This window comes from Vulpes lagopus, chromosome 24, assembly GCF_018345385.1.
Source record: "Vulpes lagopus strain Blue_001 chromosome 24, ASM1834538v1, whole genome shotgun sequence".
NCBI lineage: Eukaryota > Metazoa > Chordata > Mammalia > Carnivora > Canidae > Vulpes > Vulpes lagopus.
Window position 1 is genome coordinate 15,882,154 of NC_054847.1, and position 27,386 is coordinate 15,909,539.

Genomic DNA, 27,386 nt, shown 5'->3' on the forward strand with positions numbered 1-27,386 from the left:
TAAATGATCAGCTAAAAGAAATAAAAACATCAACATTCTCCTTCATATTCAAGTTCAGACCAAGACTATCATGATAGAATATTCACAATGTCCAGGACACAGTCCAAGATTACTCAACATATGAAAAACCGGGAAAATTTCAACTCATGAGAAAAAAACAAACAAACACCAATCCCTAGATGATACAGATGTTGGAATTTTTTTTAAGATTTTAAAAAGAAAACATATCATTTTTAAAAGAAGAGCAAACTATTGAAATGAGTGGGGAAGTAGAATATCTTACCAAAGAAATAGAAGATGCAAAGAATGAAGAAAGTGTTAACATTGAAAAATAGAAAAAATAGGAAAAAATAGAAAGCTGAGAAATAGAAAAATCAAAATGAAATATTCACTGGATCGACTCAGTAGCAGAATGGAGACAACCAAGAAACAATCTATGAATGTAAAGATACATCAACAGAAATTGTCCACTCTGTTTAAGAAAGAAAAAAAAAAATGAACGGAAACTCAGAGACTTGTGGGACAATACCAAAAGTTCTGGCATTGATATAATCACAATCTCAGAAGGACAGAAAAAATGGGGTAGGAAAAAAAAATGGTCACATATATAAACTTACTAATTCATAAGCCTCGATAAACCCCAAATATGGTGATTTCAAAGTAAGCTTCAATATATTATAATCACATTGTGTGAAACTAAAGACAAAACAAAGCAGATACACAAACAAAACAACCAGAGACTAAAATTGAGGAAAAACAAATCTAATTACTACAGATTTCTGATCATAAATCATGGAAGCCAGAAGGAAGTAGAACACCACGTTTAAAGTTCTGAAAGAATTGCCAACATTTAAAAAAGAAAAATTTTAACAAGTTTCATTTCACTAACACCAAAATCCAGAAAATAGAGTTCGATTTAATAATAAAATGTTCCAAAGCTCTACAATTATATTTGTAAAATACTGCTGAGAGGCAGGTAGTAAGGAAATGTAAATAAAGGATTTATATCATGTTCAAGAATTGAAAGATTCAAAATTGTTATCACTTCTGCCCACATTTATCTAATGATTCACTAGTATATATATTCTACTAGTATAAACAACATTACAGGATGTTTTGAGGAAATTGATAAGTTTTTTCTAATATCAGCATGGAAATTAAAGGGACTTAAAATCGTGAAAATGTCCGGGAGAAGAAAAAAGTTGAAGGACTTACACTACTTTATTTTAGAGCTTATAATAAATTCACAATAATTTAACAAGGCAGCAATTGCAAAGGATAGGAAAAATAGATATAAGGAACAGAAGTAATAACCCAAATATAGAACTCTGCATATAGAAGCAATGGTTTCCTAAACCAGCACAAAAGTGACTCAATAGAAGCAAGGTCATTTCAAAAAATGACAGAAAAGTATGTTGTTATCTATATGTTTAAAAATGAATCCCAAACCTTACTTCACATCACAGACAAAAATTAAGTCCCAGTGAATCAAAGATTTTTTTTTTTAATTTTTTAATTTTTTTTTTAATTTTATTTATTTATGATAGGCACACAGTGAGAGAGAGAGAAGCAGACACATAGGCAGAGGGAGAAGCAGGCTCCATGCACCGGGAGCCCGACGTGGGATTCGATCCCGGGTCTCCAGGATCGCGCCCCGGGCCAAAGGCAGGCGCCAAACCGCTGCGCCACCCAGGGATCCCGTGAATCAAAGATCTAAACATTAACCGAAACTATAAAGTTTCTAGGGAAAAAAAAAAAAACCAAAATGGTATTTCAGTCAACATAGGGTATGGAAAGAGTATTTCACTACAGAAAGCATTAACCATGAAAGAAGAAGAAACAAACAATAAATAGAATATCATCTATGCTAAAATGCTTCTGCTCATCAGAAGACACCATCATTGCAAATAAACAGGCAAACTAAAGAATGGGAGAAACTCTCCAACACCTCTTTGGACAACAGACTTGTATTTAAAATACATAACAAACTCCTGCAACTCAGTAAGAAAACTTGTCACTTCCCTCAAGTAAGGACAATTTACCAGACATATAAAGAGACAATAGGTAGGTGAAAAGTGCTCAGCATTTTTCATCAACAAGGAAATGCAAATTAAATCACAATATGATACCACCACATATCTTGACAATATCTAAAGTTAAGATAACAATGTCAAATACTAGCCAGGTTGTCAGTCAACCAAAATTCTCATATACTGCTGATGGAAATGTAAAATGGAACAACTCTTTTGGAAAACAAAATGACCATTTCTTATAATCTAAACATACAGTTAATGTAAGATCCAGCAATCCCACTCCTATGTATTCATCCAAAAGAAATAAAAACATATACCCATAATAATGATTTACACATGAATGTTCATAGTAGCTTCATTCATAATGGCCCCAAACTAGAAACTACCCAAAAGTTTATCTAAAGGAGAATAGACAGTGTGTGTATTTACACAAAAAAAATACTACTCAGCAATATAGCAATATATATACAATGACATGAATGAAAGTCAAAAGCATTGTGCTCTGTGAAAAAATTAAACACAAAGTGTGTACTCTAGATTTCATTCATGCAAAGTCAAAAAGTAAACAAGACTAATCTATCCAATTCAATTCACTCCCTTTTGAAATCTCAGCTGGCTTTTTTCTTTTCTTTTCTTTTCTTTTTACCCCCTAGAAAATAACAAGCTTATCCTAAAATTCTGAGGAAATTCAACAGATCTACAGCAGTCAAAATAATCTTGAGAAAGAATGGGGAATACCCTAAGAGACTCAACTCTAGGAAACAAACTGAGAATTGCTGGAGGGGAGCCGGGTGGATGGAAGGGGTAACTGGGTAATGGGCATTAAGGATGTCATTTGATGTAATGAGCACTGGGAATTATATGCAACTGATGAATCACTAAATTCTACCCCTAAAACTACCCCTGAAATTAATAATATACTATATAACTAAATTGAATTTAAATAAAGAATTTTTAAAAAATGAAATGGTAGTATGCACACTCCCAATTTTAAAACTTACTACACAGTGGTACTCCAGTAATCAGGCTGTATTCTACTGGCATAAGGATAGACATACAGATTAAAAGGCCAGAAACAAAACTTTACATTCATATCACCTGATTTTAAACAGTGGCATCAAGACAATTCAGGAAGGGTGAGAGTGGGGGAAAGAACAGTCTTTTCAATACATGGTGCTAAGACAACTGGATAGCCAGATATGAAAGAATGGAGTTGGACCCCTTCTTCAAATAATACTTAAAAAATAACTCAAAATGGGCCAGAGAGCTAAAAGTAAGCTAAAACTACAAAATTATTAAAAGAAAATCTTTGTGACCTTGGTTAAGCAAAGCCTTCTTAGATATAAGACCAAAAGTGACAAAAGAAAAAATGGATAAATTAATCTTCAAAATTAAAAAGTTTTGTGTTTTAAAGGAAACTGCCAAGAAAGTTAAAAAAAAAAAAAAAAAGGTAACCTACACAATGGGACAGAGTATTTGCAAAATTATGTATGAGATAATGGGCTGATATGACCACAAAAAAGATCGTATACGAATTTCATACCTGCCTTATTTATAATAGACCAAACTGGAAAAAGACAAAAACAAGTATCTGTCAAAAGGAAACTTAGATAATAAAATTGTAATATAGTCATATAATTAAATACTATTTGGCTACTAAGAAACAAACAAATAAAACCTATTGGGACACACAATACATGGATGAATCTCAAATGTTGAAGGAAATAAAACACAAAAAATACTGTGTAACATTCATATAAAATTTAAGATTAGGCAAAAATAATGTGTAAATATATCAAGTATACCAAATGGGTCTATAACTAAAAAAGATTAAGAGGGAACTTTTATGGTAATAAAAATATTCTCTCAACCTGGGTGTTGGTATTACAAGTGAGTACATCTGTCGAAACTCATCAAATTGGACATATGTACATTTCAATGTATACAAATTTCACTTCAGTTTTTGAAAGCATAAGAAGAGAAGGTGCCTTACTTCATGGTGTCCTATATCTCTCTGTACCCCTTTCAAACACAAAATACAGAAGCGAAGAAGGCCATTTTAGCCTCATGAGGGATTATGAGACTCTTCATACTTAATCTTCTGAAATCTGCCTTGTTTGAAAAATGGAACAAATCCTAGTTTCCAAGTTTCCTGGGAGATATTCTATCTCCAGTATATGATTTGGAATAAAAGGAAAGTGGACATTTAACCTGAATCTTACCATGGGCCAGGCCTGACATCACCAAGTGTGGGTAGTAAGAATATTGATTTTTTTTTCTATGAGACAGAGAACAAGTGGCAGGGAAGGGGCAGAGGGAGAGGGAGAGAGAGAATCTTAAGCAGGCTCCATACCCAGCATGGAGTTGGACATGGAGCTCATGTCACGACCTTGAGCTCATGACCTAACCCAAAATCAAGAACTTATTAAACTCAACACCAAAGAAACAAACAATCCAATCATGAAATGGGCAAAAGACATGAAGAGAAATCTCACAGAGGAAGACATGGACGTGGCCAACAAGCACATGAGAAAATGCTCTGCATCACTTGCCATCAGGGAAATACAAATCAAAACCACAATGAGATACCACCTCACACCAGTGAGAATGGGGAAAATTAACAAGGCAGGAAACCACAAATGTTGGAGAGGATGCGGAGAAAAGGGAACCCTCTTACACTGTTGGTGGGAATGTGAACTGGTGCAGCCACTCTGGAAAACTGTGTGGAGGTTCCTCAAAGAGTTAAAAATAGACCTGCCCTACGACCCAGCAATTGCACTGTTGGGGATTTACCCCAAAGATTCAGATGCAATGAAACGTCGGGACACCTGCACCCCGATGTTTCTAGCAGCAATGGCCACAATAGCCAAACTGTGGAAGGAGCCTCGGTGTCCATTGAAAGATGAATGGATAAAGAAGATGTGGTCTATGTATACAATGGAATATTACTCAGCCATTAGAAACGACAAATACCCACCGTTTGCTTCTACGTGGATGGAACTGGAGGGTATTATGCTGAGTGAAATAAGTCAGTCGGAGAAGGACAAACAGTGTATGTTCTCATTCATTTGGGGAATATAAATAATAGTGAAAGGGAATATAAAGGAAGGGAAAAGAAATGTTGGGAAATATCAGGAAGGGAGACAGAACATAAAGACTCCTAACTCGGGGAAACGAACTAGGGGTGGTAGAAGGGGAGGAGGGCGGGTGTTGGAGGGGAATGGGTGACGGGCACTGAGGGGGACACTTGACGGGATGAGCACTGGGTGTTTTTCTGTATGTTGGTAAACTGAACACCAATAAAAATTAAAAAAAAAAAAAAAGAGTTGGTGCTTAACCAAATGAGACACCCAGGAGCTCTCAACTATATTTATTCCCAAATGCCTTAAAAAAAAAAAAAAAACTATTTTAAGTACTATCTTCTAAAACTACACTGTAAGAGTTGATAACTGATATGTTGGATTTCTACTGGATTCTGTATTTTCATTTTATATCTAATAATTTTAAAGTGTAAGAGGACTTTAGCTTTTCTATTTAGATAATCATTATTCACAAAAATACAAAGTTTGATTTTTTACACAATCCTTTATTTATCTTAAAGTACAATGAAAAGAAAGAGTAACAGGAGGCATCCTGGTCTGGCTATAGATTTTAAAAAGGAATACTTCTAACTTGCCAGCATTAAGTACAATGTTTACTGAAGATTTTCAGTGGACTTCTTTTATCAATTTAAAGAAATTCCCTTTATTCTTAGCTGAATACATTTTTAAAATATATTATAAACTGGGATTGAATTTTATCAAATGTTTTATTCTATATCTAGTGAAGTCTTATTTTCTCTATTTAATCTATTAGCATTGTCAACTATATTAATCACTTTTCTAATATCAAGCAATAATTGCTTTCTAGAATAAATATCACTTTAAAAAACAAGCGTCATAAAGGTGAGTTGGCATCTAGCACTTGTATCTTGGTTTTAAATACCCTTGTCCATTAAAAGGAAACAGGCTCCTTAGGTAAATGGCTGATTCTAACACTGGTAGGAAATAGACAAGATGAGACCAAAGCATCTTGCAATGGCAGATATTAAGAAAGTGCTAAAAAGAAAGGAAGGATCAGAAAAAGCAAGGGGGGGGGGGGGTAAAGAGGGAGGGAGGGAGGGAGGGAGAGAGAGAGAGAGAGAGAGAGAGAGAGGAAAGTTATCCCATGTTCATAAATGGAAAGAATTAATATTGTTAGAATGCCAATATTTCCAAAAGCCCTTATAGTTCAATGCAATCCCTATAAAGATTCCAGGGGCATTTTTTCACAGTAGAAAAAAACAATCCTAAAATTTATATGGAACCAAAAAAACCTCAAACAGCCAAAGCAAGCCTGAAAATGAAGGACAAAATTGGAGGCATCAAGCTATATTATAAGGCTGTAGTAATTAAAACAGTATAATACTGGCATGCAAACAGACACACAGAGCAATGAAACATAACTGAACAGAAATACATCTAAGCATATAGGGTCAACTAATTTTACAAAGGAGCCAAAAAAACTCAGTGGAAAAAAAGACAGTTTCTTCAATAATGGTTCTGGTAAATCAGATATTCACATGCAGAAGAATGAAACTAGACCCCTGCCTTTCCTATTTACAAAAATCAACATTAAGTGGAATAAAAACTTAAATATAGGACCTGAAACCATAATACTCTCCAAAGAACGTATTTGGCTCTTGGCAATTTCTTCATATGACATCTAAAGTAGAAACAACAAAATGAAAAATAAACAAGTGAGACTATAATAACCTAAAATGTTTCTTTTTTAAAAGATTTTATTTATTTATTCATGAGAGACACAGAGAGAGAGAGAGGCAGGCAGAGAGAGAAGCAGGCTCCATGCAGGGAGCCTGACGTGGGACTCGATCCTGGGTCTCCAGGATCACACCCTGGGCTGAAGGCGGCACTAAACCGCTGAGCCACCCGGGCTGCCCTAAAAAGTTTCTTCATAGCAAAAGAAACAACCAATAAAATTATAAAAGCAACATATGTAAGATTAAAAATATTTGCAAACCATATATCTGATAAGGGTTAATATCCAAAATATGCAGGCAACTCATATAACTCGAGAACAAAAAAAATTTAAAAATGGGCAAAGGTCCTGAGAAGACATTTTGCCAAAGTAGTAATATAGTCAACAGGTACATGAAAAGATGCTCAACATAACAAACGGATCATTAGGGAAATGCAAATGAAAACAGTGAGATGCCTGTAGAATGGCTGGCATCCAAAAGACAAAAGACAACAATGTTGGTGAGGATGTAGAGAGGAAAGGGAACACTAATGTACTCTTGGTGGGAATATAAACTGGTATGGCCACTGTGAAAAATAGCAGGGAGTTTCCTCAAAAAATTAAAAGTACAACTATCATACGACCCAGCAATTCCACTTCTGGCAATATATACAAAGGAAATGAAATCACTATGTCAAAGAGATATGTGTACTTCCATGTTCATCGCAGTATTCCTAGCAATAGCAAAGACACAGAAACAATCTAAGTGTTCATTAATGGATGAATATATGAATACTATTAATTCAAAAACAATGAGAAAATCTTGCCACTTCTGGCAATATGGATGGATCTTGAAAGCATTACACTAATTAAAGCTATGTCAAACAAAGAAAGACAAATACTATATGATCTCACTTATATGTGGAATTGAAATTTTAAAAAAACTCAAAGAATAAAAGATCAGATTTGTGATTATGGTGATGAGGGTAAAATTGGATGAAAGTGGTCAAAAGATACAAACTTCCAGTTATAAAATAATAAGTACTGGATAAAATGTATAACATGATAACTGTAGTTACCACTGCTGTATAATATATACAAATTGTTAAGAGAGTAGATCCTTAAGAGTCCTTCTAATGACAAAGAAAAAATTATAATAATATCTGTAATGGATGTTACCTGAACTTACTGTGGTCATCATTTCACAGTACATGTAAGTCAAATCATTATGCTGTATATTTCATACTTATACAATGCTATATGTCAATTATATCTCAATAAAACTGAAGGGAAAAAAAGAGAAGGAAATAACAAACCAACAAAAACAATGATGGTAGCGCATCAATGCACACAGGAGCCAACGTAAGTAGTTCCTAATGGCTTGAGCTCAAACAATTTTAGCAATAAAGTATTTTATATTGGTTGATACCCCTAAGTATAAAGTAAACATCCAGCATCATAATATAGGTGAATGATTGAAAATAATGGGGGAAAAGAGACAAACATCTCACACAGAAGAATCCAAAATAATTTATGTATATACTTCACCCTCAAGGAGGTGGAATAAACCTGCAATCCAGAAGTATGAGCTATGCATTGTGACTTCCTTCCAGAAAGTACAATACAGAAGGGGATGGGTGGAGAGAAACTTCATGCTGGAAACCTAGCAAACATTACCTCAGGCAGGTCATCAGTATACCTCAACAGTCATAGGTCATACTGATAATTATTACTGATTATTATCTTTGCATTTTTTGGAAACAGTTAACTCTTCTAAAATGGAAAGCTTATTTTTAAACAATGAGCTGGGATGCTTCTCTCATTTTCTTTTTTCAGCACCAATTTGTATAAAACAGTAACTCCTTCACTAAAGATTTAGTTAAACTGTAAAATCATCGAAGCCTGGTAGCTTTTTAGGGGCATGATTTTTTAAAAACTTTTAACACAATTTTTGTCTTAACATTTATAAAAGTAAGAAGTATAATAAACCCTCAACTCCTAGAGTTACCAAATATGGCCAATTTTGTTTCCTCTAAATCACCAACATCCCTCTTCAAGTATTATTTTGAAGTAAACCTAGACATCACAGAAAGCTAGATAAACCTAGGCAGTAAACCAGTATTTATTTAACCAGTAAATAATCCTATATATATCTTTAAACAATAAGGACTCTTTTTAAAATGCACAACCATAATAACAAGAATATATCTAAATATTAATAATATCATTTACCCAGTGTTCATATGGTCCAATAGTCTTACCATTTTTAATTGTAAATAGATAAGTTAGTATTGCTGACAATTTTATGCTATTTCTTCATTTTGTACTTCATTGGTTTCTGCTTCATTATTTCTTTCTTCTTTATTTAGGTTTATTTTATTGTTCTTTATTACTATTTGATTGGATGATTAATCAATTTTAAACCTATTCTTTGACTAGTTCATGCATTTAATTTAAAGCTATACTTTTCACCCTAAGTATTAATTTGATTATACCTCAGAAGTAGTGCTTTCATTGCCACTGAGTTTAAATATTGTTAGGTTCCCTTTTAATTTGTTAAAAAAGGAATTACTTAAAATATATTTTAATTTTCAGAGTTATTCAAAAATTTTTGTCAGTTATTGATTTCTGATGCTACTGACAGAAAATGGATCATGAAAAGTAGAACACTGATGTATTTGTATAACAAATATTTGTTACTTTTCATTACATTTCATGAAAGCAAGCACCTTATTATATTCTGTGAGAGATATGTTGAAAAAATGATCAAAATAATATACAGAGCCTATTTCCAAAATTTAACATATATACAGAAATATTTCCTGAAGTTTAACACCTACCATTCTAAACTCTTAATAAGTTAAAAGCCAAGTAGATAGGACATTCTAAGTTGGCTTTTGTGGGAAAAAAAAAAAGTTCTGGTTCTTTTTCCAGATACATAATGTGGCTATGTTTCAGCCGGTGAATGATATGAATGATGTCCCAGATGTTTCTCTTCTGTGGATGATACTTAAACCTCAACTGCAATGGCTGCTTCTAACATCAACATATTAACACAATGAGAAAAGTCCAAGCTTTTCATACTGCTAAAAACAGTTTTTCAAAAAGCAGTTGTACTTCAATATATTAATAGTGATCAGAAAGAGAGATTAAAAAAAATTAGTTGCACCAAAAAATAATATTCTTAGGAATAAATCTAACTAAGTAGGTAAAAGATTTATATGCTGAAAATTAAGATATTCACAAAAGAAACCGAAGGTGACACAAATAAATGAAAAGAGATTCTGTGCTCATTGACTGAAAGAATATTGTTCAAATTTCCATATTACCCAAGCAACCCACAGATTCAATGCAGTCCCTATTAAAATTCCAATGGCATTTTTCACAGAAATCAGAAAGACAATCTTAAAATTTGTATTGAATTACAAATGACCTTGAAAGCAATCTTGAGAAAGAAGAATTATATTACAAAGCCATAGTAATCAAAACAGTATGACATTAGCATAAGACACATAGATCAATGAAATAGAAGACTGTCCAGAAATAAATGCATGCATATTTGGTCAATTTACTTACAACAGAGGAATCAAAAATAAACAATGGGGAAAAGATAGTCTCTTCAATAATTTCTGCTGGAGAAACTGGACAGTCACATGCAAAAGAATGAAACTAGACCACTATTATGGACCACATATAAAAACTAACTTCAAATGGCTTAAAGACGTGAATGAAATACCTGAAATCATACAAATGCCCGAATTAAAAATAAGGAGTATGTTCTATAACATTAGTCTTGGCAGTGATTTTTTAAATAGGATACCAAATAGCAAAAGCAACAAAAGCAAAAATAAACCAATAAGACTATATCAAACCTAAAAGCCTGTGAACAACAAAGAAAACCACCTATAAAATGAAGAGGCAACCTACAAAATAGGAGAAAATATTTACAAATTATTTATCTGACAAAGGGTTAATATTAAAAATATATGAAGAACTCAAACAATTCAATAACAAAAAACAATCGCATCAAAAAACAGGTGGAGGAGCTGAATAGAGATTTTTTTCAGAGAAGACATACAGGTAGTCAATAGGCACAGGAAAAGGTGTTCAACATCATTTTCATCCAGGAAGTACACATCAAAACCATAATGAGATATCGCCTCACAATGATGCAACAATATTAAAATGACTATTATACACAACATGTAAAAGTTGTCAATGATGTGGAAAAAAGGAAACCCTTGTGCACTGTTGGTGTGAATGTAAATTGGTATAGCCAACATGGAAAACAGTATAGAGGTTCTGCAAAAAATTAAAAACGGAAGTACCATATGATCCAGCAATTTCACTTCTGGGTATTTATTCAAAGGAAATAAAATCACTACCCTAAAGAGATATTTGTACTCCCATGTTCACTGCAGGATTATTTACAACTGCCAAGATATGCAAACAACCTAAGTGTCCATCAACAGATGAAGGGATGAATATATATATATATATATATATATAAATTATTCAGCCATAAAAGAAGGAAATCTTGCCATTTGCAACATGGAGGGACCCTGAAAGCATTACACTAAATGAAATAAGTCAGACAGAGAAAGACAAATACTGCATGACCTTACTTATTTGCAAAATCTTAAAAACAAAAAACAAAAATAAAGCAATGAAATCATAGATAGAGGCAACAGATTAGTAGCTGCCAGAGGTGGGGGTGGGAAAAAAGGATTAAAATGGTCAAAGGTACAAATTTCCACTTGTAAAATAAATAAAGCCTTGGAATTGAATAACTCAATGCTTTGTTTTTATATTTCCAAGTTGTTAAGGAGAGTAAATCTTAAAAGTTATCATCAAAAGAAAAAAAAAATCTTGAACTATGTATAGTGACAAATGTTAACTAGACTTATTATGGTAACCATTTCACTATATATACACCCATACTATGTCTTGTGGATCATAAACTAATATAATGTTATATGTTAATTGTATCTTAATTTTTAAAAAAGTAAAAAGAAACAATTTACCTTGGTCCTATCCAAAACCCCTTCTTTGTCTACTACCAGTTAGAAAACCAGATGTATGATCCATTGGGCTATTGTGAACAACAAACTTCTATCAAAACCAAATCCTGGGGGATCCCTGGGTGACTCAGCGGTTTGGCATCTGCCTTCAGCTCAGGGAGTGATCCTGGAGTCCCAGGATCGAGTCCCACATCGGGCTCCCTGCATAGAGCCTGCTTCTCCCTCTGCCTGTGTCTTTGCCTCTCTCTGTGTGTGTGTCTCTCATGAATACAATAAAATCTTAAAAAAAAAAAAAACAAAGAGTCCTGACCCTAACAAAATGAGTAGTAAGAATTGGTATTCTTTGAGACAATGGTGCCATGCCCCTTTACGCTTGGGTTCCCCAAATTTCTGAATTCCCCCTCTTGGAAGTCTTCTTCTTCTTCTTCTTCTTCTTTTTTTTCTTTAAATTTTAAATGTTTTTTTTTTTCTTTTTTTTTTTTTCTTGGAAATCTTCTGTCTGGCAGAGTCCAGACTATACAGTTGTCTATATAGCTGTTCAGCAATGTCAAGAAGGGCATACTACGCAAAACCATGACAGTTCACCCAGGCAATGTCACATGGACTGTGTGCAGTGTTCCTGTTTTCACATGTGTCTCTGAAGTCAACAGGAATGATCTCTTCTTGTTGAAACAATAGGTATTGAACCCTGTGCTACAGAGGTGAAGTTTCTAGAGGTGTTTTTTCCCTAAGTATGTATCGGGGAACCGAGTGAACTCCAGTGTCACCACCATAGCTGGCTGTCCACACTGTGGCACTCAAAGAGCAAGATGTGATGCTTCTGCTGTCATAAGTTTGCCTTATCCTCCAAGAAGGCCACACAGGGTCCAAGGATTCTGATCTCCCCATTGTTCATGTCATTTTGAAATGGTCTCACTACAATATTTTTTTTTGTTGTAAAAACATATAAAAATGCTCTCTACTCTTTTTAAAAACTAAACACATATTTTAACTCATAAATTCTTGTTGCTATTCATAAATAAAATGGTCTTTGCAAGTGGGAAGAAAAAAAGTAGAATCAGAAGGAATCCGGTCTACAAAATATTAATTACACTATCAATTTATAGTAATTAAAACAATTTAGAATCATGTAAGAATCAATGATGGTTAATACAAAAGTATAAGCAGTTCAATAATGCATGTAAATTAACACGGGTATTTGGAATACAATAAAGATGATAGTAAAGGTTAGACTATTTAATGAATGATTTGGGGAAAACATTCCTTTTGATCCCTGCCTCACACCTATTTATTTATTTATTTATTATTTATTATTATTTATAAATTTAAATTCAATTTGCCAACATACAGTATAACACTCAGTCCTCATCCCACCAAGTGCCCTGCTTAATGCCCATCACCCAGTCACTGTATCACCCTACTCTCTTACCCTTCTGCAACCCTTTATTTGTTTCCCAGAGTTAAGAGTCTCTCATGGTTAGTCTTCCTAATTTTTTCCCATTCAGTTCTCCTCCTTTCCCTTATAATCCCTTTCACTATTTCTTATATTCCATGTATGAATGAAGCCATATGATGATGTCTTTCTCCAATTGACTTATTTCACTCAGCATAATACCCTCCAGTTCCAACTACATCAAAGCAAGTGGAAGGTATTCATCCTTTATGATGGCTGAGTAATATTCCAGTGTGTGTGTGTGTGTGTGTGTGTGTGTGAGTGTGTGTGTGTGTATATATATATATATCTTTATCCATTCATCTGTTGAAGGATATCATTGCTCCTTCCACAGTTTGCCTATTGCGGACATTGCTGCTATGAACATTGGGATGCAAGTGTCCCTTCACTACATCTGTATCTTTGGGGTAAATACCCAGTTAATACCAATTTAATTCCATCTAGATGATGCCAAGATTTACAGAAAAAAAAACCACTATGTACTTTCTAAAAGATAATGATAATGAATGTCTTTATACTCTTGCAGTAGAGTGGTCCTTTTATATATATCCAAATTTAAGATGACATTAAAGTCTTAAGGATAGAAGAAGTTTCATGTTTGGTATGTAAACCGAACCAGTGCTAGGGAGTACAAGTAGGAACAGAATCTCCCAGAATGGGATGCCTAGGTGGCTCAGCAATTGAGCATCTACCTTTGGCTCAAGGCATGATCCCAAGGTCCTGGGATCAAGTCCCACATCAGGCTCCCTGAAGGGAGCCTGCTGCTCCCTCTGCCTATGTCTCGGCTTCTTTCTGTCTCACATGAATAAACAAATAAGTAAAATCTTAAAAAAAAAAAAAAAAAAAAAAAAGAATCTCCTAGAATGAAGAGAAACATGATCGTGTAGCAGTTTACGAAAAATAATGAGAAGTGTAAAAACAATAGTGAGTTAGTTCATGAAAGAGTTAAGACCAAAGGAAACAAATATGAAATGTCTAATTGCTGAAAGAATCTTTCCCAAATAAGTAAGTTCTCTTAACAGAACAAAAGAGCAGGCAGGCAAAACTGATAAAAGCTAGTAATGTGCCCAAGCCCACATAGCTAACTACTGGCAGAGAGGGACTTTGAATCCAGATTTGCCTCACTCCCAAGCTCATGGTCTTTTTAGTCCCACATTTGTATGAACTAGCCATTAAAAAGCAATCTCTCAGGCAGCCCGGGTGGCTCAGTGGTTCAGCCCAGGGTGTGATCCTGGAGACCCGGGATCGAGTCCCACAACGGGCTCCCTGCATGGAGCCGGCTTCTCCCTCTCCTTGTGTCTCTGCCTCTCTCTCTCTCTCTCTGTCTCTCTCTTTGTGTCTCTCATGAATAAATAAATAAAATATTTTAAAAAAAGCAATCTCTCTACATGCAATGTGGTACTCTGGATTGAATCCTCAGATCAGAAAATGGAAATTATTGGAAAAACTGGTGAAATTCTAATAAAATCCAAAGTTTGGTTAATACAACACACCAAAAGTAATCTTAGTTGTAATAATTATGCCATAATTATAGAAGATATTAACATTAGAAAACCGGATCAGAGGGTTGCAGGTCTGAAACTTCTTTTAAGGCTAAAATTATTCTAAAATAAAAAGTGTATTAAAAAATAAAATAAACTCTTTAAAAATGGTGCCTTGAGTACTATCTTAAAACCTAGAAGTAGAGACTTATTGCATGAAGTCCAATTTTTAAAAGGGCATGCTTTGCACTAAAAGCTTTGATTATAACAGGTTCATTGATGATTTTAAAAATCAATACCTGCCTCAATTCTATAGTTTTTTTAAATACATATTTAACTTTCCATACCATGTTTCCTTTCAATGTGGATAAAAATAAAGAATACTGTAAATAGTAGTCTTTAAAATATTGTGATGTGGTTGTAACAAACTGCTTTCTGCTTCTGCTACAGACATGACAAAAGTTTTGGGCTTGTAACAGCAAGAATTAAATTTAGAGGATGAATAGAACTGCCTGACTTTAAGAGCTGTCAGATACTAAAAGAATCAGGACTTCAGAAATAAATGAATCCTAGGAGCCGAAAAGCTGAAGCATGTAATTAAGTAGAAAACTCAGAGGTAAGGAAAGAGGAGAAAAACGTTGAGAAAGAGGGAGAAGAAACAAAATAAAGGATGTTAATAAAAATCAGGGCTTATGGTGTCTCTAAGGAATTGAGATGTGATAAATAACGGGACAGGGGAAACAGTGATATGAATAGTAGTAAATCACGTCACTGCTTCATGCAAAGCCTTTCAATGGCTCCTGTCACTCACAGCATGAGCCAGAGATCCCTGGACCTTGATGACTTACCCCATAGTCCCCCATCACTTCCCTGACTTTATCTTCCACTATTCAGCCTCTCCGCACTGACTACCCTCCAGCCAGCTTGTCTCCAGGCTTTTCTTCAGGTACTCCAGGTCTTTTGCTCCTGCAGATCTCCCAACCTAGAATGATCCTCCTCCAAGATATCACCAGGGTTTGCCCCCTTGCCTCCTTCAAGTTTTGCTCAAACACTAACTTTCCAGTGACTTACTTCTGTGAAATTCTATTTTAAATAGTAATGCCCTAAAAATCCCAATCTCTCCTACCCTGATCTTATTTTCTCCTAGCTGTTTCCACCATCTCTCACTCTAAATACATTCAATGTCTGTTTCCACAGTCACTAAGATGTAAGCTCTCATATTTTTGCCGGGTTTTTTTAATTTTTACTGATATTTCCCCAGAGCTTAGGACAGTGCCAGGCACATAGTAGGTGATCAATAAATACTTGTTAAATCAACCAACACATAAGTGTGTTTTTCATTTCCATAATCAAAATAAGAATAATAAAAACATTTCCAAAGTAATGACAGTAATCTTTTTGCATCCTTGTATTTTGGGGATATTTCTGATGTTGAACAATTGTGCTACAATATTTCAAAAGGGGTTTTTATCTTATGAAAGACTAGTGAGTTATATGCCTGGGATTATTTCAGCTGAAATACATTCACTGGCAGTCAGAAAGATACATTCTTTAGAGACCTGTTCTTATGAGCTTAAATAGCATTTAGATATTACTAGGAAAAACTCCCCCTCATAAAAACTTTACAGGAACAAATATTCAGTGGTGTGATCCACTAAATTAATGGAATCATAAAATTCCAACCTCCTCATTTTGAAGATGAAAAAAAATGAGATCTATAAAAGCTGTCATTTCTTCACATTCATTTAGGACATAGCTGACAACGTGTACAACAGGAGCGAGCCCCAAACAAAAGACTAAAGCACTGCAGAATGGCCTAGCCCATACACATATCCCAAAGCCATCAAAATCCAGATTGGACATTTTCAGTTCATTATTTGACTAAAGGTTCATTCTCTCCAATATATTTCCATTTCATTGCTCAAAGATGCTTGTGAACAGTTGTTTCCTATTGTTTGAACACTTAAGATTCTCTTTGCATTAAGATCACCAGAATTGCAGTGTGATCACCTAAGTATTTTAGCATGCTCAAAGGCCACTGCACCATTCTGGAACACGCTAAATATTCAGCCTCTTGCTCCAGACCTTTACCTTCCCTGAGAGAAGTGCGAGGCCAGCATATTTTACCAATTTCTTATTCTTTTCAGTAGATGGATTGTCAATTAACTCTCATGAAATCAAACAGGAGCAGCCTGCAAGGTCTGAAAATGTGTCACTTCTCTTTTTTAAAAAAAGATAATTCTTGTGCTGAAAAACTGAACATGTGCCATTGTTTTGTCATATGTGAGGAAAAAAAAATCTGGCATTCTATTTTTTGCTTAGAGGTAGCAGAAGCAGTTAATCCACACATGTACACACACTCCCTGGGGCCCCAGACAGTCATCTCTGATGTCAGAGCGGCACACGGGCAGATACTTTCACAAAGAGAGTCTATAAATGAAGTTGCTATGGACCAAAACACCCGTATTGATTTTTAGTACAATTCAAAACACAAGAAAACATCAGTTTTCTGAGCAGCACACGCTGGGAAGGACAGGGAGAAACACACTGCAACAGTGCAGAGAAAGAAAAGGATAGAAGACAATTACATTAGCAAACATCCTAGTGTCCTTTTGGGTTGTTTGTTTCTAAGTTCAAAGAACTGAGAGGCTTGAGCTATGTTGAAAGGTTCTTAGCTGAAAACCTAAGATTGCTCATTTACTGACACTGTGCTCACAGTTGGAAACCCGGGTCTTCAGGAAATAAAGCCACATAACCCTTTGAAAGCTTGAACATCCCCTTCAAAGCCCAAAGAGTTATTTCTATTTCTCAATTAATACTGCCCTTCCCACCTATCCTCCCATCTGCAAATGGCAGAGTTGTCCAAATGGCATTATAAATACATTATTTACCGACACATCATTAAGTTTGCTGCAAGCAAATATTTTCCCTCCAAGGCAGAGATCTTTGGAAGGGAGGTTCAGGATCAGGAGAAACCAGCCAGCACTTACCATGGCCCCCTCACTTCTTCTTTGGGCAACTTCTCGCTGCAGTCGGGCCACAGCCAATTTCTCCCTGGAGAAACAAGAGCACATGGTTAGTTGCCTATTCTTCTCAGGGTAGAGGTACACTGGCATGGCTTTGAAACATTCTTTTGAGGTCTCCAGAGGAACTCCTTCCTTGGTTTAGCTCACTTCCTCCACTAAACTTTCTATAAATATTTAAAGTCATTCGTGCATTGTTTTCATTGAGTGTCATGAAAGAGATTTTTTTTTTTTTGCTTTGGATTTTATAAAAGCCAAATAAACACTGAATGCTAAGTAAAAGCTTCCCTTTACGTTTATTAACATAAATAATTTGGAAACAAATTTTCTGCGGCTAAAATACTGTCCTTTCTGTATCAACTTGGCTTGCATATGATTATTTTTATTTCTTTTGTTGCTTTGTACTGATCGTGAATTTTAAAAGGCAAACAAATCTGTATCATGCTTGAAATAATAATAGAAAATCACTTACAGACTGCTACATTCAAGGTACTAAGTATTCATCTGAGTATTTCATCTGATCTTATATGAGCCTAACAGCAACCTTATAACAGGTTTTATTATCCCCATTTATAGATTTGGAAACTGAGGCTCAGACAGGCTAAGTAGCATACCAAGCTCCCAGCTGGTACATATTAACTGCATTAGGCTCAAACTTGAGGTTTTATTTCATAAATCCTAAATAAAAGTTTGTTTATCATTTTCCAGAGCTGAGAAAATATCTAAAATCTAAAAATGTTTATTTTAGTACTCTTTATTTTACAACGGGGTCCATTTCATGTCTTTTATAATTGTAATTCTGATTTCATATAGAAAAAAATTAATATTCATCCAAATGTTAAGAAGATTTTGTAAAGTGATGAAATACTACATTTTGGATAGTTTGTCAATGATTCTTAAGAAAAAAGTTTACTGGGACGCCTGGATGGCTCAGTGGTTGAGTGTCTGTCTGCCTTTGGCTCAGGTCCTGATCGCGGGACCCGGAATCGAGTCCCACATCGGGCTCCTTGCGGGGAGCCTGCTTCTCCCTCTGCTTGTGTCTCTGCCATTCTCTCTCTCTCTCTCTTTTTCTTTCTCTCTGTCTCTCATGAATGAATGAATGAATGAGTAAATAAATAAATATCTTAAGGAAAAAAGTTTACAGATGAAGTAGGGGTAAGTGAACTCTTCCAGTAATCTTCTAATCTTAGTTTTAACAAGGAGTTCCCCCAAAAGCTTTCTATTGGTATCAAATTGTGAAACCATTTGTGTTATATTTCACCCCTCAGCCTTTCCTCTACATGGGACAGGACCAGCAATTCAGCTATTTGCAAACAGCAAGGGACAGCCTGGATTCACAGCTGAGTGAGAAGATTTCTCTAGGCCTAACTGCTTGGGCTTTTGAAATACCTTTGACTGCCAAGAAGGCATGTGCTTCAGGTTAGTTACAGTTAAGTAATTTTTTTTTTTTTTTTTTTAGTAGGAATAGTTCTCTTTGAATTCGTGCCTAAAGAGACAGACTAGAAGGAATAAAACTAGAACCAGGAGATCCCCAAGGGGAACAAATTTTGGGAGCCTGGGGCAGCACCCATGCATAGACCCTATGGGAGAAGGCAACAAACTCAAGAGAAAGAAGCCAGGAAGAGATGAAATCATGCACCTATTTGTGAGGTGAGCAAGGCAGAAATCTCTGTGTTCTCTGACTCAAGCCCTAATGAGCAGATGAAAGAAGCAAAGAATTGAAAGAGAAAAATATGACCAACTTCTGGTTTAAGATGAAAAATAAAAACATGGTAAATATGTAGACAAAAGAAACCATACAACTTACCCTATATACTTTATGATGGAGCAGTTCCACCCTGGGGTGGTATATACCCAACAGAAATGCATATATATGCTCAGTAAAAGACATGTACTAGAATGTTCATAGATGCACTGCTTGTTATCGCTTTAAACTAAAAATGTACACCCCATTAGCAACAGAATGGATAAACTTCTACATCATTATACACTGAGATACCAGAAAGGACTGAGAAGGAGTCTAAGCACAACAACATATGGGCCATGGCAAGCATATGAAAGAAGCAAACACAGAAGAATATATAGTTTATGATTCCATTTATATAAAGTGCAAAGACAGGCAAAATTCCCATGTAGCTTGATAAGGCAAGAAAAATAAAAGACGTGAATATCAAAAAAGAGAAGGTAAAACTGTCTCTGTTCACAGATGGCAATTTTCTAAACAGAAAATAATAAGGAACCTACAAAACAACTATATAGCTAATATCTGAATTTAGCAGTCACAGATATAAGCCAATACACAAAAACCAATTGTGCTTTTACATACTAGCAGCAAACAATTGGAAAGTTTAAAAAAATTCATTCATAATTGTGTCAAAATATAAATATGAAATGTAAAAAAAAGATTTGTCAGACTACTACAACGAAAACTAAAACAATTAATGATTAGAACTAAAACTAAATGATTAGAACAATTAAAGGAGACTACACACAACACACTCTTTCTCTCTCTCTGCAGATTCAGGTCTCTTGAAAGGGTCTCAGGAACACTCAGCATCCTAGGACTACACATGAAGAACTTATACTATAAGATACAGAACTAAAATGGAAGGATGGTCCAGAAAATTTCCTGGAATCATTATTCCTGATTGCTGAATCTTCAGCACAAGACTGAATGAATATATTTGCTAACAGCATAACTATTTTTTACAAGAACGGTTTAGCGTAAAGAAGACATTCCTAGAAACAGAGCGAAGTCTGTCTTAGCACAATCATCCTACTAAATGATGAAAGAGTCCTCATACAGCTTAACGGTTAGGAACATGACTATTTTTTCCTTAAAATAATCAGCCTTTATAACACTCTTAGGAATTACCACACGGTATAGGTTCCGGTGAAATCTTATAAAATTCAATTTGAAAGAAAAATTTAATAGTTTTAGCCATTACATAGTTTTTTAAGAAGGAAAATATTAGGAATTCATGAATTTTATACTCTGCCCACACATTATATTTTTAGGCATTTAATAAATAGTGAGTGGACCAATGTGAAAGGCTCATCTTCAAAGTGGCAGCATGTTAGCCATTTGATTTGGGGCAACAGAGCAAAATATGTGGCAACGGGAAACATCGGCTTAAGTCTGACCTACCACCATGTAACCAGAGATGTGCCCAACTTCAAACAGCCATGTGGAAATGTGTGACACAAACATGGGGAATCTCAGTGCAGTCTGGGTCATGATAAAGACAATCCCCAACTGGAGCCCTGCAACCTAGACCTCCTTATTGTAAGTTGTAAAATTGCTTAAGTCTAGTTACTTGGGAGCTACCCTGATTCAAAGTAGTTAGGTACTGAATGAGCAGAATTTGAGAAAAGGGCAAATACAGCTGTCTCTAAAACCATGCTCTGTAATTGGTTTAAGTCATTTATTCAGGAAATGCAATACACATAATGTCATGGAGCAGATATCTCTAAGGCTATACTATAAGTAACAGCCAGGGGTTTTCTATAGCATAGACATGACCAGACCAGTACCATCTAAGTCCCACTAAGCAAAGCATCCCAATTTTGACCTATTTTATATTGTAAAGTTCTGAATCCTATTTCCTTTGAAAGAGAATTTCAAGGCCAAAAGAACAAACAAAAAAGAATACTTTCCTGAGGTTTGGTACTCTCTAGCTCCCAAATCTTTCATATCATTGGTATTCCATGAGTTTGCAGGACTTTTGCTTTTAGTAGGAATTATATTTTATTTTTGTATGAATGAGTTGTCATTCTTTACAAAATTAAGGAAGTGAAAGAGTTGTTGGATGGGAAAAGCATCTATGATGAAATTCTCAGCATTTCTAGATATTCCCATTTCTGGGCTCAAATCATCAACTTAGTCAAAGTATTAAAAATAAATGGGTCTGCCTTTTTAATGGTCATCTCATTTGTCCTTGGGTTCAGCAGTTCCTTGGCAAACCATATCTTCAAACCCCCAAGGTCCCAATATATGTGTGAAACCAAATGGGACCAGCATCTTTTTCATGCAAATTCAGGGTTCTTAAAAACAGCTTTGTTCAAAAAATAAAGAAAGAATCCTTGACTTGCATGCTACCCAAGGCAAATTAAACACAGTCACATACACACACACTCTTGCTCCAATTTGAGGACCTTAGCTCATCTGCTGGAAACAGACAACTGTGCTTTTGCAATGCATTACTGTTTTGTTTTGTGTTTGTAGCAAAGCCAGTAGCTCATTATGAAGCGGGCATTGACTTTATGATTGCAAAACAAATGCCCAGGGATATCTTATTGAGAGCTGTGGATCCTTATTTACAGAATAGGGATAAAGGAAGGATATAAAGAATACACACACAATGAAACAAAAGAGACCACAAACACTTCTCTTTCAGTTAAATGCAAAAAGAATTCTTCCCTCCAAGAGGGATGAAACAGAACTACTTTTCCTATTCAATTTTTTTTACCCAAAAGGTGAATGAGTCCTAGGTTTCTGAAGTCTGTCAGCATAGTCCCAGATAATTTCAACTAAAGATAATAAACAGCAACAACAAAAATATTTATGTGAACTGTGGATCCTCACAATACCACTGACACAAATGCAGTTTAAGCCCATGGGAAGATCGTCCTCAATGAAGACAACAGGATGTTGGCATTTATAAAGTCAAGAAAAGACCTGCAAGGTTTGCATGGTCAGAAAAACAATCAGCAGCTTGAAGAGGATGAATATATTCAGTCTGTGATGTGTGGAGACCACAAACTTAAGGGCACTGCAGAGCCATCTGTTGCATGAGTGTCAAAGACAGGGCTGTCTGGAGACAAATCAATGTTCTATTGCAACTCTAAGGCAGCCCAGCACATACCCTGAATGGGTGAGAATGAAACCAGTGAGCAGCTCCGCTCTCCACCAGGCAGATGGGACCCCCCACACCCATGATGCCCTGGAGGAAGAGCAGCACCAGCACACAGTGTAAGTGTGAAGAATTATGTCTACTCATTGTGAGTCTCCTTGCCCCAAACCACTCTATACAAATAGTGCTTTAGGCACACCAAGGAAGCCGCCAGCATAGTAGGTACTCTGTGTTTTGATGAAACTGCCAAGTCATTTGTGTCATCTCTACTTGACTTGCCTAGAAAAATAAAGAATAACCAGAAATAAAACAAATATAACAAAAATAGCTACAAAAATAAAGGAAAGGCCTGCTCATATATGTATTTAAAAAAAAATCTTGGGCATCTTATAAACCCAAAGATACTGCGGTATTGATGAACCCCAAAATACCCTAACTTCATGTTAGTTTTGGTTCTTAGGTTAAGTTATTATATTCCAAAGAATTTCAAATTCTTAAATACATAGTTACGTATGATATAATATATACATCAATCTCTTCCAATTTATTCAGAATATTTTGCCAAATGGCCATGTAATCCAATGATGATGAAAATTCTGACTCATTCAGCAGTGAGAATTCACTCTCTGCCTGGCAGTGTTCTAGACCCCAGGAAATATGGATAGACTCTCCTACTTTTAGAGAGCTCAGGGTCTAACAGAGAGCACACCTAAGCAAACCAGTGTCCTAAGGTGGAATAAGCACAACAGAAGAGTACTGCATTCAAAGCTGGATTTTAACATTGAAGTTAGGTGATAATATCATCAGAAGATTGAAATTGAACTCCTTTAAATGGGAAGGTACATTCTATTTCTAATTTAAAATCGTTTTTTCAAGTGCAAACTTTTCAGCAACAAGTCACATAGGGAAAACAGGGTTTTCCTCATAAATATTTTAATTATGAAGAATCTCTCATATGTTTGACTGTTACTCCCTAAATTCTTCAAGTCTTTTTAATGCAATAGTATTATACTTTACTGCACATTTGGGTCATAGTTTTATCCAGGTCACCTCTTTTAGAGACAATGTGACTGACTTATTTTGCCTCTTCTGTTTCAATACATTGTATCATCATATCTCTATTTTTAAAAGATAATAGTTAATATAAATAACGTTTAGTGAGTAATTAGTATGTCAAGCACTACCCTAAATACTTTACATGAAATATTTCAACCTCAAACAATGCCATGACATGTTCATTATCATCTCTGTGATACACAGCAATGATTCTCAAAATTTTTGGATTTGGAACCTCTTTACACTTTTGAAAACAATCACTGAGGGCTCCAAAGAGCTTTTGTTTCTGTGGGTTCTATCAACATTTACCATATTCCAAATTAAACCAAGACTTCAAAAATACATATTAATATATTTGAAATAATAGTAATTCCATCACAGGTTAGTGTAAGCAACATATAATTATGAAGATAACTATAGATTCCAGAACAAAAATTAAGAAGAAGAGTGGCACTGTTTTATACTTTTGCAAATGTCTTTAATATCTGGCTAACAAAAATTATGTGGGTTTTCCTTTATCCTTCTACATTCAGAATTTTGCAATGTCACATGTTGAGTAGCTTCTGGCAAACCAGTATATGCCCATGACCAAGGAGAGTGAAAAACATAACATAGTCTTCCTATAAAATTAGTTTTGACTTATAGATTCCCTAAAAATATCATAGGGCCCTTGGAGTCCTGTGGTCCAGAGCTGGAACACTGTTGATGTACCTTCTGAGGGGAATAAGGCTCAAACGGGCTGAAAAACATGCCCAACAAGCCATTGCTCTTAAATTTAAATATCATCGTGCATGCTTCCCAAATGTGCAAAATAGCAGTGAGTACATATTTAGTTAAAATCTCAATTGTTAGAACTTGTACTTCTGTATCTACCAGCACCTGTTACCATCACCTCTACTGCTAAGAAAGTAGCCACAAATAATGAATGAAATTATTGAGAATGAAATTTCTAAGCATTTTAATGCCAATCAATGCGAAAACCACTGGTAGAATTTTTCTGGGATGCACTGAATTCCAAGTACCTCCATTTCTGGCATAGTAGAACAAAAATGCTAAACAAACTCCCAATATAAACCTGTGCTCAGGCATAGATTTTGCTTCAATTAATACCCCTCCACACACCCTGAGCATTTTTCCCTACAAGGATATCACCAAATGGCTACAAGGAATTAGATAGATGACTACTGTCATTTGTACCTTGGGGCAGAGAGTCACACTTAAAATCTTGGGGAAAGGTTTCAATTAATCACAGCCTTCCCCATTTCTGAGTGGGCCCTAAGAATTAGAGCATGGTGGTGACCTAGTGTGTCTATAAGGAGAGCAGGTCATCTACCCCAGGAGGCCTAGGACCATTCTCTGCATACAGAGGCATCCTGGGGAGTCACCCGCCACAGAAGCATGACAATGCCGAGTGCCAGGTGCGCTTGTGGAGTAGGCAGATGGAGAAAGCAGTGGCAGCAGTCCCTTCATAACAGCTAAATTAATTAGCCTTTCCAAAGCAGATCATTTAATTACTCATCCACTCAGATACTCAGGGTGAGAAAAAATTTGAGAAACTTTTAGACATAGAGCCCAGACGAAACAAACTTCTTCATGCATCCTTTCTAATACATAATGTCTATGTTGGCTCCAAAACTCTAAAACACAAAAATTTACCCCCTTATTACTTACTTTAAGGAAACTTCTTTCCATCCACAATGCATACGAGTCAGTAAGTTAAGAGTACATTTTAAATTGGTGATCTTCATGTGATTTTGTTCAGGAATAACTAAAAGGGAGCAAGACTCAACATGGCCAACATGCACACCCCACTGACTCTGGAAGAGAGTAGGAGTTTAATAATGTTGTGCTGGGATGATTAAGGAATTCCCTCTCCCTCCTCCAACACATAATAAACAAAAAGACATTTTAAATAAGTTGGTATATTAAAATACAGAGATCATTAGTAAAAACAAACCCTAACTTTAGCTATCTGCTTTTCTAAAGGTCTGTCCTACCCACCCCCACCCCATGGTTCTCCTTATAGAGCTTTCTGGACCTTCTGCAATTTTTTTTTCTAAACTTCTAGGACCTTAAATGTCGCTCACATAAGTGTTCCCCAAATTTTTCTACCCTGAATGCTCTTCTACTGGCAAAAATGATGTCTCAAATTGCTTCTGTATTTTCATTTCCTGATTCAGAGATTCATCCATAGAGTCCCTCATGCTGCCTATAACAATTGCCTGCTATCTGTTTCTCTCCCCTAATCAGCTCTAATACCCAGAGGACTGGGACTTTATGGTCTTCCTAGTCCATGGCACACACACATACCCTCAATGAATGAAGGATCCTGTTTCAGAGCAAAGATGGCCTCACGACTTAAGGCAAGATCACAGGCTGCCTCCACCCATATTAAGTATCAGAGGTTAGTCCCATGTCCAGAGCTTAACAAATGTGCCAGTAAAACCACTCTCTTCAGTCCCTACTACTGGTGTCACACACGAAGCACTTGGTAGATGTTAGATGTACCAACTAATATTGTTAGTAAATGAAGATACCAATGAACGAATGAACTTGTCTTTCTGGGTTTTCTTTTTATTTTTACTTGGAACTGTCAGGCCTCATTAGAATAATATATGCTTTCATCACAACATTGTTGATACCCACAGGTCCTACTGACTTATTTCATGCAATACTAAGTAAAAGCAACCTCATTATCTTCTTCTCTTCTCTATCCCAAAGTTCCCCTACATAACATGTTTCTGAAATACATATTAGAGCAAAACCCACCCCCCCAAGTCTAAATATGAATATCTAGTCTTAACTTTTGCAGTAACTTATTTTTTGATCAAAAAGTCAGTTCATGGGCTTGAAAACAGAAGTCCTTGAGTTGTAGTTTTTATGCATCATTGAAAAGCCACTCGATTTCCTAAACGTAATTTTCACTTCTGAAAAAACCTAGATCTTAGAATGAGGATTCCTTATATTTCCATATTTTTTAAGAAACTTGGAATTCCCCATATTTTCATGCACTGCCCCCATTTTTCTTACCTTAATATTAAAATTCTACTCTTCTAGGTCAGTATTATGTCTGGCAAATAAGAAAAACTTGGTAAAATAACAGAATTGTATTAATAAAGTTTTATTTTCTTCCATCAATTTTGGTAACACTCAAACATGATGGGCTATATGTAGTTTACTATAGAAAGGGAATTCTTAGGGAAAACAAAACATATGCTAACCAACTCTTAGGGAGCCTTCCATACCTGTCAGTGTGTACAATAGCCCTTATGTGACAATTAATTTCATTTCCATGGCTTTCAATTATCAATGGCCCTGAAATTATATTCTGTCTCTGTTTTTCATGAAGGTCCCAAGATAGTATCTGCGACTAGATTTAAGCCATCTATCAAGACTCAGAAGAATAAGACTTGTAGGTTCCTAAGAGAAGAGGTTGAAAGGGATAATGCAGGAAGCACTGGTGGACTATGATACAGTCAAGTTTACACTTAAAACTTCCTTCCCTCATTTATGGAATGAGTTACACAGACAAGACAAATTCTGCTCAACAAAAGCATGGCTTTTAAGATAGACTGACAATGCCATCAATTCATTACCCAAATATTATGCCATCTGCTATGTTGGAGGCACTCTGTCAGGCTCTATGGAAGAAACAATGATGAGGAGGCTGAATTGCTGTAGTCAAAGATC

General features: G+C 35.5%; 1 protein-coding gene across 9 annotated transcripts in view; it reads right to left on the bottom strand.

The window, feature by feature from the left end:
• Window positions 1–27,386, bottom strand: part of NCKAP5 (NCK associated protein 5) — a 947,236-nt gene that overhangs the window by 491,693 nt on the left and 428,157 nt on the right. For all 9 annotated transcript variants that reach the window (XM_041739534.1, XM_041739539.1, XM_041739533.1 and 6 more), the window contains one exon: window positions 17,755–17,818. In XM_041739534.1, coding sequence (XP_041595468.1) covers window positions 17,755–17,818 — 64 coding nt within the window. The remainder of the gene's footprint in view (window positions 1–17,754; window positions 17,819–27,386) is intronic.